The sequence below is a fragment of the Pogona vitticeps genome, chromosome 4 (genome assembly GCF_051106095.1).
Source record: "Pogona vitticeps strain Pit_001003342236 chromosome 4, PviZW2.1, whole genome shotgun sequence".
NCBI lineage: Eukaryota > Metazoa > Chordata > Lepidosauria > Squamata > Agamidae > Pogona > Pogona vitticeps.
This window is the reverse complement of record NC_135786.1, coordinates 122,675,082-122,690,797: the sequence shown is the minus strand read 5'-3', so window position 1 is coordinate 122,690,797 and position 15,716 is coordinate 122,675,082. Positions and strand designations below refer to the sequence as shown.

Here is a 15,716-nt window from a genome sequence, read left to right as displayed (position 1 = left end):
GGGTAGACTGATAAGCTGGATCGGCAGAGGCTCTACACCCCAGCATGTGGCAGAGCAAAAGAAAAAGTTTCTGTGTCCTGAGTTTTTTCCTTACAGCATCGCTAATATATTGAGCTGGTTTCTCGATACTAGATGAGGCCTGACCAAGCAGAACATATTGGTACTATTACTTCCTTTGAACTGAACACTATATAATTCTGTTGATGCACCCTAGTATTGTTATGTTTTTTTTTTGCTGCCTCATTACTCTGTTCTTGTGATCCACTGACATCACAATTATTAAAAGCATTCTAAGCCCATCTTCATGTCTGATGTTCTTGATGCATTTTAAGGAGAATTGGCCTTATCTCTTCAGTATGGCACACATTGTATTTGGCCTCTCCAAGAAAGAAGAATTATGCTCATAAAATAAATTATGATAGAGTTGCATTTAAATTTATTTTCAAACATTTCCTACATTCCCTTTGGTCTGCCCACCTTTGTCACTTTGTGTTATCTAGTTTGGAATAAATGGGCAGCCAAAAGTGCCTAACACTAAAACGTTATAGCCAGCAATAAGTAGGAAAATGCAAATATGTATAACAGCCAAACAAACATTGCACAATCAGGCCACAAAAGTGATAAAATTATGACTTTCTCAGAATACTGATAGGATCAAAGATCCTGCCCTTCATCAGATACTTCAGATACTGTACTGATTTTTTTAATGTCCTAGAATGTTAAGTGTTACTATGACTTTTATTCTTGAAAAGTATTGCATTGATTACCATGTGAGAGTAGGAGACACAAATGGCTGAGGTTCTAAGTTTTTAAGTTCACCTTTTATAATGTTGAACAGGAGCCAACCCCGTAGTATCCTTAGGATTTGGCATCTTAGTCCTAAACTTTAGGAATTCTTACAATAAAGTGGCTTGGTTTGTTAAGCCTAGGCAGTGCACACATATATAGATAAGCCAGCCCATACAAGGAATCAATTATGCAGCTTAAATTGTGTATATTAATATGTCATTTGTTCCCATAGTTCTTGGTTTTGTAGAATTTTACAATGGTGGGTATATGAGACTGTAAACAAGCCAATTGTCCGTAAGCTCATGTTTTCAAGCTATAGTCCAGGGTTGACAATTTTTATGGGTTCAGGGACTCGTCTGCCTTCTAGGACTGCAGAGATCTTGAAATGCCGTTGCCAAAAAAGGCCCAGAAAATGGAAGCGGAAAGAAATATACAATGGTGCCTCGCATTACGATGTTAATTCGTTCCAGCGAAATCGCTGTAGAACGAAAACGTAATGCGAAATTAAAAAGCCCATAGAAACGCATTAAAACCCGATTAATGCGTTCCTAGGGGCTTGAAACCCACCGTCCAGCGAAGACCCTCCATAGTGCGGCCATTTTCGCTGCCTGTGCAGCTAGGAATCTGTCCCAGAAAAGAGCGGAGAGCCATTTTTTTTACCCAGCGGCCATTTTGAAACCGCCGATCAGCTGTTTTAAAATCTTTGTTTTACAAGAATCGGTTTCCAAAGCAGGGAACCGATCATCACAAAGCGAAATTCCCCCATTGAAACCATAGTAAAGTGATTGCTTTTGCGATCGCAAAAAGTTCGTCGTAATGCGGTTTTGCTGTTAAACAGGGCACCCGTCTTGCGAGGCACCACTATACTTCGAAAGGCTAGTAGTTTGGAGTCCTAGATGGAGCAAAGTTGACATTGCCTGCTTAAAAGATGCATCATCACTAATTTTCCATGCACAACTAATTTTTCGGACAATAAACAAGGGAGCCAAGGAAGGGCTGTATGCTGCAAAAACAACCTTGGCATAGGGGAAAAAATCCAGTTTTTTAATGACAATGCAGTTTCCCCCCCACATGAGTAAAAATCCCATGAATGCCCTGAGTTTATTCCTAATATTCAAGAATTTCATTTGTCTCTTACATGAAAGTACACTTTCTTATGAAGATAAGTGAAACATTTTGTGAAGGCAAATTGTAATCAGATCCCTCTCAAATTCAAACTTGTCTTTATTAAAAAGGAAACAAACCAAAACACTACTGGAATTGTAGGCCTTTTGAAGAATGTATTAAAAGCCAAATGGATCAGATCAAAAACCTTAGTCCCACAGTGGCCTACCAATTACTTACAGGGTCCCCATAAACTGGATCATTTTAAAAATCTGCACCTTCCAATAGTTTTTAAAACTATTCAGTATGTTGTATGTACAGTATTACAGAAATAATGGCAGCCAATGTAAAAATATTCTATTTTCTTTTTATAATGTAGGCGACATGCAAAATTCAATAGTTTTTAAATATATATATAGCCATTGCATTTCTGACTGTTGTTGTAAATTCTAGGTGTTAGACGGTTTTTCAAAAATGCTTGTGGTGTTCTACAGTTCTAAAAACTATCCAATGTGATAATGGTATTGGCTGACAATTCTCATCCCTTTCCATATTTAACAAATACGGAACAAAATCATTGGTTGAACTACAGTGGGACCTCGATTTACGAACATCCCTACCTGCAAACGATTCAACTTACGAATAGCTCCGTTCGCAAAAATCTACTTTGATTTGCGAATAGAGCCTTGACCTATGAACGAAAAAAAAGGCAGGGGAATAGGGTGGGAAATTCAAATTCCCCCTGCCTTTTTTCGTTCCATTCAAACCGTTGATGGCGAAGAGGCTGCTCTTTCGCCCCAACGGTTAGGAAAAGGGAGTCCCAGGAGTTCTCCGATGGTAGCGGGGAAGCCCTGAGAGCTTCCCCGCCGCCACTGGAGACCTCCCGGGGATCCCCCACTGCCGTGATCGGAAGCAGCGGTCACCCAGCACAGGGGGCTTGAGCTGGCCAGGCACTCATCCCCAGCCACTCGCCCCCAGCAGCAGACGCCAAGAGGCTTGAGCTGGCCGGGTGCTTGGCTGCTTGCCCCCGGCCATGGCGGAGGCAGTAGAGCACCGGGAAGCTTAAGCTGGCTGGGTGCTTGGCCACTCACCCCCAGCCACTCGCCCCTGGCAGCAGAGCGCCAGGAGGCTTCAGACTGGTAAGTTCTTTTTAAGAAACTGTTCTGGGTGGGTTTTGGAAGGTGGGTTTGGACTGGGGGGGGGGGTATGTTTCTGTGTTTTGTTTTTGGATTGTGTGGGTTTTTTTTCCCCCCCAGTTCCAGTGTGGGGCTTGCTCTGTTTACTTTTATTTTTATTTTGATATTTTTTTGAAATGCTGGAACGGATTAATCCCGTTCCCATGCATTTCAATGGGAAATGGTACTTTGCCTTAATGAACATTTCGACTTACGAACACCGTTCCAATATGGATTAAGTTCATAAGTCGCGGTACCACTGTACTGGGTTTCATTGTTACTTCCCATGCAAATCAGGAAACAGCTAGCTCTAATAATGAGTAGGGAAGTAGCAAGATGGTACAAGTTTGCAGAGAAATTGGACATATAATGAAGGAGGGACACAGAGAACCTTGTTGGGTTCCAGCATTAGCTGGACATTAAAGTAAATGAAGGAACATGCTGTATATAACATCACCATATGAATGTCAATACGTTTAGTAAATGCCAGCTGAGAAATGGAGGTGAGAGTCTGAGAGGAATCCTGTACCTCTTACATCTCACTTCTGAAGACCTATATTGAATGTTCAAAGCTTGGAAACTGAACAGTGGACATTTTCCAGGGGTTCATCAGTGAAGACCAGTCAGTGTAGATAAGGGAAGAGTTTTTATCATCAGTTCATTAATGAAGTTCAGTCATGGCACACAAATTTTCTTTAAAGTCAGCTCTCCCTCCTTAATTCATCTTACCAGACAAGAAGTGGCTTCATAAAGCCCAGTTATATTACAGAGTTCATTTTCTTCTCACTTCATTTCATTTCATTTCATTTCATTTCATTTATTTATTTATTTATTTGTTTGTTTGTTACCCCACCCCCCCATAAAGTGTCTACTCAGGGCTGCTTACAAATATCAAAAAATCATAAAATATAATAAAACATCATAATCATTAAACTTCTCCCTGAAAGGACATTTTCCCCTTAAAAGAAAAAAAAACCTGAAGAACATCTAAGAAAATGATTACCATCCATCTGCTAATTGCTAATACTCACGGGGTGTGGCCAATTTTGTGAAGATGGGAAGCATTATTTCTTCCAGTTGCTGCTTCTGATCCAAAAAATCTTCCATGGTAGGCTCCTTTATACTTTCAAGCCAATCAGACTTGGCCTGGCAAGCCTTGAGAGATGTATTCTGCACAGAGAGCAAAGCAAAGGGAAAAAAAAATAATTTCTCCATTCATTCATTAACAGGAAGCTTATCCAACTGAACTATGGGGGAAAACAGCTGATCCTGACTTGTTTATAATGCAGTAGCAAGGTTAAGTATATACACTCCAGATTTTTATTTTCTCACTTAATAAAGTATCAGTATTCTGTCAGAACTAAGGCCCTCAAGACAGCTTAGAACATAAAACAAATGAATAACACCAGTAAACATACTACTGTATTGTTATACCTTGTAACAATATTACAATATAATACATAAATATAATACGTCATAAATGGAAAAATCAACATTATAGCATATATGGTATTATACTATTGTGCCTTCTGGTTTTTGTAGATGGTCTTAAATAATGCTGTAATATGGGGATGCCATAATCTTTTAAGGATTAGAAAGTATATATGTATATACTCACTGCCATTTTGACAATGGCCAGAAAAGAGTGGGCAGGTATTTATTACTATGATTATTAACCTTGCAGCATAATCTAGATAGGAAATAGTTTAGAGATTATTAAAAGATCTATTCACAAAAATGGGGTCACCAAATGACACCCACTACAAAGGTTTTAGCAGCCAGAACCTTGTTGCTTAATGTAGCAAATTGCATTCAAATAGGCCCACTGAATCAATGAGGATTTAGTTAGTCAACTTTTCCATAAATTCAATTGATTTAAATGGGCCCACTCTGTGGCTTACTTTAGCATAGTAAAGGTGCGATCCACATGCCCCCCCCCCAAAAAAAACAACCCAGTTATATTGATTCTGCCTTTACTTAAATCATTTTATAAATTTCCATTCACATGACGTACAAGTAACATTGGTTCATCTGGCCAGCCAACTGTGATTCCCCCCCCCCCCCCGCATCTTGCTGGCATGGCCTTTTTAAAATGATTCAATCCATGTATTGCTTCAATCCTCATTGTTTCAATGTGCAAACATTCCTGTCAATTTACAGTGATGCCTCGCAGGACAAATGCCTCGCGCAACAAAAAACTCACAAGACGAAAGTGTTTTGCAATTTTTTTGGTGACTTGCAAGACAAATTTTTCTATGGCCATGTTTCGCAAGACGAATAGGAACGCATTAATTAAATTTCAATGCATTCCTATGGGAAACCATGCTTAGCAAGATGAATTTTTTGCAATACGAAACGACTCGATGATTAAATTATTTTTGTCTTGTGAGGCATCACTGTATTTACTTTGCAAATGGGTCATGGTTTTGGGTGCTAAAGCCACTGCATGACTGCCATGCTTGTTTCCTCCCTTCTTAAAAAAGTTTTCAAATGTTTAGTGATCAATCACTTTTTATTTTATATATTTCTTCACAACAGTTTACCAATGTATCACTTATCCGATGTTTTCCCTATTGTAACCGTCATCTCCATTTTTGTGTGGCTTATAGTTAATTTCCCCCCTAGCTTTTCAACAACAGTTCAAGTCATTCTCAGAGCTTGGAAGGCAGTATTTTATATTCTTTCCACAGCAAGGATGGAGGTGATGTATGGGTGCGCAAGAGAATGGGGAAAAACTTTGCAGTAGGAAACATTAGGCAGAAATGTTTTCTTTGTTCTTATAGTTCTTTCAAGATCAATTCCTTGTTTAGTGCTGAAAGGGGATCTAGTTTGTAATTTGAATATTGACTATTCCTGAAAAAATTGGTGCTTCTGATTATCATAAAAACAAATGGGAACAAATGACACAGCCAATAGGAGCTATGAAAAACCATGTCAGATTTGAAGCTCTCAGAAGGAAACTCAAGGACTTTGGGACCAATATGAACTTCACATTCATCCTACCAGCATTCAGAATAGGAACAGAAAGGTAAAAGGAAAGGGAAATACTTCTGTTGAATGATCAGCTTCAGAGTGGTGTTAATGTGAGGGATTTGGATTTTGGGACAACAGGCTAAGCTTTCTGGAAAGCATGAAGACATTTGCCTGGGACTCCAAACCTTTCTCTCAGCAACGAAGAAGACAGACCTAGCTGGCTCCTTTTTGTCCCAGGGCAATATCTTAAATTTCTCTTAATTCCCGGTATTCCTGCCACCAATCTTCTCCTAGAAAATGTGATCTATTTACTTAATCATAGACTAAATTTGGGTGTAAAACCCAGCACTTTGCACATGCTCAAGAAGCAAATTTATTCAAGTAACATGACATGAGTGGTTTAGCTTTCTGGTCCGGTTTAACCAAGCATAGCTCTTCAAGGTTAGTCCTTCCACACCAAGAGAATTCTATTCTAAAAGAATGACTATTAAAAAAGTAAGACACTAACAAGTACAGTAAAAAGCATTTCAGTGTATTCTTGCCACCTCTTCTTGATGTCTTCTGCTTCTGTGAGGTCCCTATCATTTTTGTCATTTATCATGTCCATCTTTGCACAAAATGTTCCTTTAATATATCCAATTTTATTGAACAGATCTCTGGTTTTTCCCTTTCTATTATTTTCTTCTATTTCTTTACATTGTTCATTTAAGATGACCCTCTTGTCTTTCATTATTCTTTGGAAGTCTGCATTCAATTTTCTGTAGCTTTCCCTATCTCCCTTGCATTTTTGTTTCCCTTCTCTTCTCTGCTATTTGTAAGGCCTCGTTGGACAATCACTTTGCTTTCTTGCATTTCTTTTCTTTTTTTTTTTTTGCGATGGTTTTTGTTGCTGCTTCCTGTACAATGTTACGAACCTCCATCCATAGTTCTTTAGGCACGCTGTCCACCAAATTGAGTTCCTTACATCTGTTCTTCACTTAACACTGTGTATTTATAATGGATTTGGTTTCAATTATACTTGACTAGCCCAGTGGTTTTTCCTACTTCCTTCAGTTTAAGCTTGAATTTTGCTACAAGAAGCTGATGATCAGAGCCACAATCAACTCCAGGTCTTGTTTTTGCTGACTGTATAGAGCTTCTCCATCTTTGGCTACAGAGAACATAATCAATCTGATTTCGGTATTGCCCATCTAGTGATGTCCATGTGTAGTCGCCTCTTGTGTTGTTGGAAAAGAGTGTTTGTGATGACCAGCTTGTTCTCTTCACAAAACTCTATTAGCCTTTGCCCCGCTTCGTATTGAACTCCAAGGCTAAAGTTACCTGTTTCTTTTATCTCTTGACTCCCTACTTTAGCATTCCAGTCCCCTATAATGACAAGAACATCTTTCTTTGGTGTCAGTTCTAGAAGGTGTTGTAAGTCTTCATAGAATTGGTCAATTTCAGCCTCTTCAGCATCGGTGGTTGGTGCATAAAGTTAGATTAATGTGATGTTGAAAGGTCTGCCTTGGACTCATATTGAAATCATTCTATCATTTTTGAGATCGTATCCCAGTACAGCTTTTCCCACTCTTCACCCATTACCGTCCATTTTAATTCACTGACGCCCAGGACGTCAATGTTTATTCTTGCCATCTCCTGTTTGATCACACCCAGCTTACTAAGGTTCATAGATCTTACATTCCAGGTTCCTATGCAGTATTTTCCTTTGCAGCATCGGACTTTCCTTTCACTTCCAGCCATGTCCAAGCTGAGCGATCTTTCGACTTTGGCCCAACCACCTTATTAGCTCTGGAGCTACTTGTTCTTGTCCTCCAGTCTTCCTCAGTAGCACCTTCCAACCTGAGGGGCTCATCTCCCAGAGTCATGTCTTTTACCATTTTTTTTCTGTTCATGGAGTTTTCTTGGCAAGGATATTGGTGTGGCTTGCCAGTTCCTGCTCCAGTTGGATCGTGTTTAGTCAGAACTCTCCAATATGACCTGTCCATCTTGGCTGTTCCTGCGCGGTACAACCCATAGCTTCTCTGTATTACTCAAGCCTCTTCGCCGCAACAAGGCAGCAATCCATGAAGGAGTGATACTATTTTAGGATCTTTTTAATACATACATGGAGCATACAATGAACAGTTCATATTCTACTAGTCAAATTTACTTTGAGGCTCAAAAAGAATAAGTTTTTTAAACATTGCCATCAATTCTGCACTATACCTTATCTTCTTTATTGAGTCTTCCCTGAACTTTCTCAGGATCTGTGATTGTTGCCTGGATTTGGGAGATAAAATTTCGCAAATTCTGCTTGGCTTCTGAAAAAGAGAAAGAACCAAGAAAAGATGAAAAGGACTAGAAAAACTAAACTTTTTATGTCAGCATGACCAAAGTAAAACTTATTCCCAGGCCATTCCATATTTCCCACTTCAGTATTAAATTCCTCATTTGTTTCATTCTGTTCTTGGGTAGGGATCCATCTAGTAATGTACCCTCTAACTTTCAGCTCTGCTGGGGAGGGGGCTTTTCTGGTGGAAAATCTGATGCGGCCCAGCCTCACCCAGCCTCTGCTTCCAGCGGCCCCCATTGAGACCCCTGATCTAGACCTTACCTAAACATTCCAGGAATGATGTTAGGGCAGCTGTAACAATACAAGCCTTACTGCAAACAAATACACACACTCCTTTTAAAGCCTGTTCCCCGTCTGCAAGGGTGCTCAGGAATCAAAGCAATTGTTCCTGTTGTTACCTGCCTTTATATATTTGAAATTTTAAAACTGCAATGACCCAAGCTGGCCCCATCTTTGCTATCCTTCAACAAGCAGGCAAAGACCTTTTTCTTCAGGCAAGCTTTCTCTTAATGACTGCTTGCCTGAGTGGGATTGTTAAATGGACTGTTGTGCCTTACTGTCTTGAATGTGGTTTTGGTGTTGCTTTGTTTAGTGTCTTTTAGCATGGTATAATACAATCCACATACAATGTGCTTTACAGGTATGACTTGTCTTTAATCCAGGTACCTTACAGTCTAAAACAAGCATAGATAACAGAAGAGGAGAATGAAACAGAGTCATAATAAAGTAGAGGAGGCAAAAGTGATTACTTAACTTACATTCATTTTAGTTTAGTTACAATATTATATAACAATTAGTGGAGTGGTACCATATATTACCTAACCTGACAAGTGTATTTTTTAAATGCAGGCTGGCATCTCCAGTTTCAGATGGTCTCCATCCTTTTCCTTTTACATTTTGCCTTTGAGGAAAAAGCCTCCCTTGTGATCTTTAGTGACATCACCCAAGCTTTCTTATAAAGACCTAGACCTCTTTATGACATCACATAATATTTCTACAGCCAATGATCTCACGATATTGCCAGCATTAAACATTTTCCAGCATTTAAGCTGAGAGCTTGGTCATGATGGAAATATTTATTTGATTGTAACTCTTTTGTAACAGTTAATACGATCTTCAAAGGCCATTTGCTACACAAGAAACACTGACTGATCGAAGACATTTCTAGCTGAACACTTTGCAGAATGATTTTTCAAAGTTATTGGAAGGTTCTTCTTCTGTGGGCTGCTTTCTTGTTGCAAGATATTCTTGGTTTTTGTGAACGACCACCCTGGGCGAGTGTTGGTTGGGATTTGACTCAAAAGGATTTAGAGCAACTGCCAACTAAAGAAAAACCTAACTGTTTTCACAAATTATGTCAAATATACCACTGTTTTACTGGCATGGGACCATCCGAAGAGTTCCTTGAAATTTTATATGCTAATTGTAAGGTAGCATTCCTTATAGTCTTCTGTTTGTTGCTATTCTACCTTTTATCCAAACAGAAAGAGATACAACCCAATAAGGTAAGATTGCATTACATGATAAATTAACTACTGTACTTAAGATGAAAAGAGGGTAAATAAGTTCAATTATTTTTATGCTATTTGGGGTAGATTTGTTGAATTTGTATTAGTGAAAGGAAAGGGGAAAGCCTCTAAATAACAATCAATACAATTTTGGAAAGGACATTCATATTAAAAGTATTATTCTAAGGGGTCCCGTGAGCATGGGGTGCATGGTAGTTTCGATTGTATAGTAAGTATTTTATTTATTTATTTATTTATTTATTTATTTATTTATTTATTTATTTATTTATTTATACCCCGCCTATCTAGTCATTTCAACCACCCTAGGCAGTACTTTTGTACTTGTTTTTGTTCTGAAAAAAAAGAAAGAAAGGTAAGATTCAGGTACCAATTATATTTCAAAGAGGATGGTCCAAACAGTACCCATTAGTCCTCTGTCTAGCTTCTTTCATTTTTTACTTCAGATTCATATGAATAAAAAAAAGAAAAATTAAAGAAGACACTGAACCATGTGACTGGTTTGCTCTGTTAAAAGTACATTTTGAGTTACCAGTATATTTATACTAAAGCCATACTTGTCTTAGTCTCTTGATTATTCTCATAGAATCGTGGCAATTATAGTTTGATAAGGGGCTGATAAATTCATTAAGAGATCTTGTAATTGTCCTAGTTTTTTGGGAGGACAAAACTGCATAGAGTCTGACATTGATATGCATTGTAAGTTCTCTGGCACTTAATTATGTCCAGCTGAACTCAAATCCTATGCTCATGTCCACATTTACACCTACTTTGGTGCAGAACACATGCACATAGCCTTATCTGAGAAAACAGACTCAATCTCAGATTATGTACACTTTTAATGAATGCTGACATTCTGGGTAATTAGCCACTGATTAAGTACAGTGATGCCTCGCATAGCGACGTTAATCCGTTCCGGATTAACCTTCGCTATGCTGAAGCATCGCTGAACGGGGCAGCGATTTCCATTGGAACGCATTAAACATCGTTTAATGCGTTCCAAATAGGCCAAATACTCACCATTCAGCGAAGCTTCAGGATGGCCGGCAGCCATTTTCGCGCCCTCGCCTCGCTTAACGAGGGCGCGAAAACACTGCGCGCGGCCATTTTGGGCCATTTCCTGCCTTCCGGCGGCCATTTTGGCCGCCGAACAGCTGATCGTCGGGGGTCGTTTTGCGAAGATCGGTAAGCGAAACGCTTACCGGTCTTCGCAAAGTGAATTTTTCCCCATTTAAAAAACGTTGAGCGATCGCATTAGCGATCCGAAAAAACGGATCGCTATTTGATTTCATCGTCATACGGTGCGCTCGTTAAGCGAGGCACCACTGTACTCCTTTTTTGAAACACCTCTACATCCGCACTTCTGAAGCTCACTTCTCAGTTACCAAGGCAACAGAAGCCTAAGGGGCAATTTACAAACAAGTAGCATGCCAAAGATGAGCAGATTAGATATCTTTATGGCAGAAGTCTTCACCCAAGACAGGAACTGAGGACTGGATACAGGGAGAACAACAGATACATGGGGACATTGGAATAAAGCTAAGGAGTAGGACTGAGTAAAATAATGATATAGCAAGAATCAAAACTAGCATTTATAGCCATAAAGTGGGCCCACAGAAGATGAAATGTGCAGAATAATGTACTGTACAACTACATCATGTATAAAGTAAATAATCCATACAAGTATATTTAGAATGAATCATATATATACACTTGTATATGTGTGAGCAATTAGAATTTTTTTCTCTGTGTATTTCTCTGGATGTGTGCAGACATGTGTTTCTGTTCTGCAAAACTGAAAGAAGAATATAACACAGCCTGTTTGTAAATGTGTCTTCAAGTTGCCCAATTCATTTGTGAAGATTTTAAGGATGAAAGTCCAAGAAATTAACCTTATAACACTTATGGTCTCCTACTGGCCTTGCTCTTGTGTTTTTGTGGTCAGAAAAACTGTTAGCATAACTCTAAGAAAATGATCAAGCAGAAATCTTGCCATCATTTTTATCTATGAGAAAAACTCCCTCTGCTTAACATCTACATTTCAAGTTCTTTTTAAGAGACATTAGAGGAGAATGAGTTCAAAAACGACAGCAACCCTATTTAACTTCTACTTAATTTTACTCTTGAGGCAAAATATTAATCTTGTGCTCCCATTTTTCTTAATCCTGTCAGGTAATAATCCAGACATCTGCTGTTTCAATGTCTACACAAGAGGATGAGGAAAACACCCGCAACATGATGATCAAGAAGTTGGCGGCTGACACCTCCAAGATTAAGAAATACATGAGGCACATTGTTCACAGTGAACGCACAGTAAAACATAAAAAATTAAGTAAAAAAAGATGGGACGACAACACTGAATACTCCCCAGTTTATCCCCAGAACCACAGCTCCAGTGAAGAGGAGACAATGTATGACTTCTAAAATCCCAGCAAGACTCATCCGTTGCATGTTCAGCTCTTCTTTTCTTTTCTTTCTTTCTTTTCTTTTTATTATTATTATTTATAAAATCCATCTATGCTTGTTTAACATCGTGTCACCTGGGTTCAGTTTATAGTCATTTGTTAATACAACTACAATATATATTAAGCGCTTAATCTACACAACATGCTTCTAACCATTGATAAACAAGTTCCATATTTGATAATATTCTGCATCCTCCTTTCCTTTGATTTTCAGTGTCAGTCTATTTTGGTGCAGTCCAATATCTTTTTAATTATTTCTTGATCTGTAGGTGTTTCTTCATTTTGCCAGTATTGTGTAAATATTCCTTGCGGCTGTTAAAATATGCAGTATTAAATATACATTTTGTTTATTTTCATACTATTTACAATTTTGTTGCTAAGCTTAACAGGGCAGTAAGGAACTGAAATCTCTACGAGGTTGGCTCAACATTTTTAAGATTCTGTGAAGAATCATATGGAGGATGATTGAGGTGAGAAAGCCACAGAAGAATTATTAGAAGCTTTTAAAAATTCAATAGTAAGTGACTTGCATTTAGAATATCTTTAATTAAAGGCTGTATGTGGTACATACTGCTGTCCTAGGCCACTTCAGTTATACAAAGCCAGCATTAAAATGTGTCTAGACTCATTCCCAACCTTGGATAATCCAGGTGTTCTTTGACTGCAACTTCCCAGCAACCTTCGCCATTAGTTGTGCTGGTCAGAGTTTCTGGGAGTTGCAGTCCAAGAACACCTGTTACCCAAAGTTGGCAAACACTGGTCTAAGTGATCATATCCTCTTCACAGATAACAAAACACTGTTTTAGCAGCTTCACAGCAATCTTCCTCTTAATTTCAGAGCTTGTCTTATCAGTAACACAGCATTGCCATGGCAACTGAAGATGCAAGGATGTACTGTCTGTCTGTCAGAAACAAAAAGGCTAAGGGAAGATCATAGGGTTGACAGGGGGAGGGGGCGGAATCAGGGAACAGGTAAATGATCCTAAGAATATATAGCATGAGCAAGTGGGTCATTGACTGAGGGCCAGGGTTTTGTAAGCTACAGTTCAACAACCAGGCGAGTAGGAGGAAGAAGAGAAAATATTCTCCTAGCAAGCAAGCGAAACCTAGCATCACAAATTTGTGTTGCTCTTTGGCCTTCCTCCTTAACTTGCCAATGGCTTCAACGTTCCTTTGTGGAAGGTAATGACACTTTAAGCAGTCTTTGTTGAGAACAATGCAGCCACTCACACTTCCATAAAAATGAGGAAGTAGCAAAGCTATCAATTGTTGCAGGGTGTGCACATACTGGGAAGAAAGGCTTAACCCAGGCCAGACAAATAGAAACAGAAAACTCAAATTGATATTCCAAATATAGTTAATGATATCTCTCAAGAACTCTAAAATGGGAAATTATCCTGGCTCAGTTAAGAAATGAGTATGAAATTTATCTGAGTATGCTGAAAGTGGGAGTATCAATATTATCTCTGAAAGCAACACTAAGGCACAAAATCTACTGTGGAGATCATTAGGCCTTGCAGTAGTGCTTAAAAACACAGTTCCATATTACCCAAGTTAAACACTAATTGAATCAAAAATGTATTTATAGTATTCTTCTTTTATTTAATTTATTCCTCAAGGGACACAGTACCTTCTATGTATAGCTCCCAAGTGATGCAAGGTCTTGTTAAAATCTGAAAAATTATGTGTACAAGGTGTTGAAATAATTAAGGCAGGGGGGTTTAAAGAAGAACAAGCCCTGAAAAAAATGAATATTCTTTTAAAAATTGAGGCTTGAACAATAGTTAACTATAATCATCTCTAAACAATTAGCTAGATCCAGCTGAGCAAAGCCACTGTATCATAACAATCCTGACAGTTGAACTTGTTTTGCAAATGATGGCCACACACGGAGAAGGGATACAGGTTTTATAATTTGCATTCTTTAAAATCATAATATTCTGGCTTTTCAGATTTCTGAGAGTGCAGCCTGCCACTGCCTCTGAGCATGCACCCATGGCAGAGGCAGCAGCAATAGGTAGTCCCTCCCCAGGCATGAACCAGAAAAACATTTTTTGGAGGGGTTCATGGTGGTTTGTGGTTAGCCACCAACCAGGAACCATCACGAACCACCAGTTCTCTGGTTTTTGCCCATCTCTAAATGCAACCATGAAAAAACTTGTATCTTGATACTCAGAGGAATTTTGATATGATTGTCAATTATTATTTGGCTTCATTCTGGAATTAATTCTTAATTGGAATAAAATGCCAGCTGTAGGCTGCTATGTAAAGCTTGCAATCCTTTTTTCCTGCTGGCAATGCAGGCACAACATTGTGCAGCAACACTGGGCTATTTTCTGGCATTTTTAATTTTAGATGCAGAAACACAATACCCACATTCATAAACAAGAATTGAATAATGACTGAATGGGGCTTGAGAGACATTCCTGTGTCCAGCTCAGCATTGGCAGCTGGGTATGTGACAGAACCTGTGCATGGCCTACCCCTACATCCCAGGATTGTATGACCAGAGATACCATATTTTTCAGTTTATAAGATACCCTTCCCCATTTTTCTAACCCAAATATTAAGAAAACTTAGCTTTGACTATTCAGCCTCTGGGCTCAGAAAGCTTGGACATTAGGAGTCCCTGTTGAATCTGATCACTGCCTACAGGCTCCACCTCCAACCAGGTGTGTTCCAGTTGGTTTGTTCAGCATCAGCTGACATCTGTTCCATAAGCCTTATGATTGGAGGCAGCTAAACCTCCTGATTGGAGGCAGCTAAGTCTGGTGATTGAAGGAAGCCTGTTTACAGAGGCAAGGTACAAGCTGTTTTGTTCTCAGCTTACTTCCATGTAAAAGTTGCCCATCAATTTTTAGTGTAATGATTTTATAAGTGTCTTATACATGGAAAAATACAGTAGCTCTGAGGCACTAAGGCCCATCTTTGGTTATTTCCATTACTAGGTTTCATTAGCTGATATTCTTTTATCTAGAGACTGTTCTTAATATTTCACACCTAACTGAATTGTTCGTGCTTCACCACCTTTCCCATTCCTAGTTTTTGTTTTTTGTTTTGCTATTTTACTATAAAAATGAAGATGAATAAATAAAGATGAAGATCCTGCCACCTCCATTAGTCAAATAACCTAACAGTTGCCATGTGAGAAGTAGTAAATTTTGGGGGAGAATGGCAGAAATAATTTAAAATTAAGAGGGCTAAGGTATAAATGGTCACATATTATTTTTAATAATATAATTAATGATTTATTTTAACCATATTTTTTATTTCAAGCATTTTATGTTTAAGTACAAAATATATTTATAGTAGTTTATTTAACTATAGTTTTATAGTTTAATTTTAAAATGTT

General features: G+C 38.6%; 1 protein-coding gene across 7 annotated transcripts in view; it reads right to left on the bottom strand.

Annotated features, from left to right (window-relative positions):
- The window catches only part of ANKRD45 (ankyrin repeat domain 45), a 46,331-nt gene that overhangs the window by 9,847 nt on the left and 20,768 nt on the right, over positions 1-15,716 (bottom strand). For all 7 annotated transcript variants that reach the window (XM_078392410.1, XM_020798511.3, XM_078392416.1 and 4 more), the window contains 2 exons: positions 8,247-8,341; positions 4,100-4,238 (listed from right to left, as the gene is read on the bottom strand). In XM_078392410.1, coding sequence (XP_078248536.1) covers positions 4,100-4,238; positions 8,247-8,341 — 234 coding nt within the window. The remainder of the gene's footprint in view (positions 1-4,099; positions 4,239-8,246; positions 8,342-15,716) is intronic.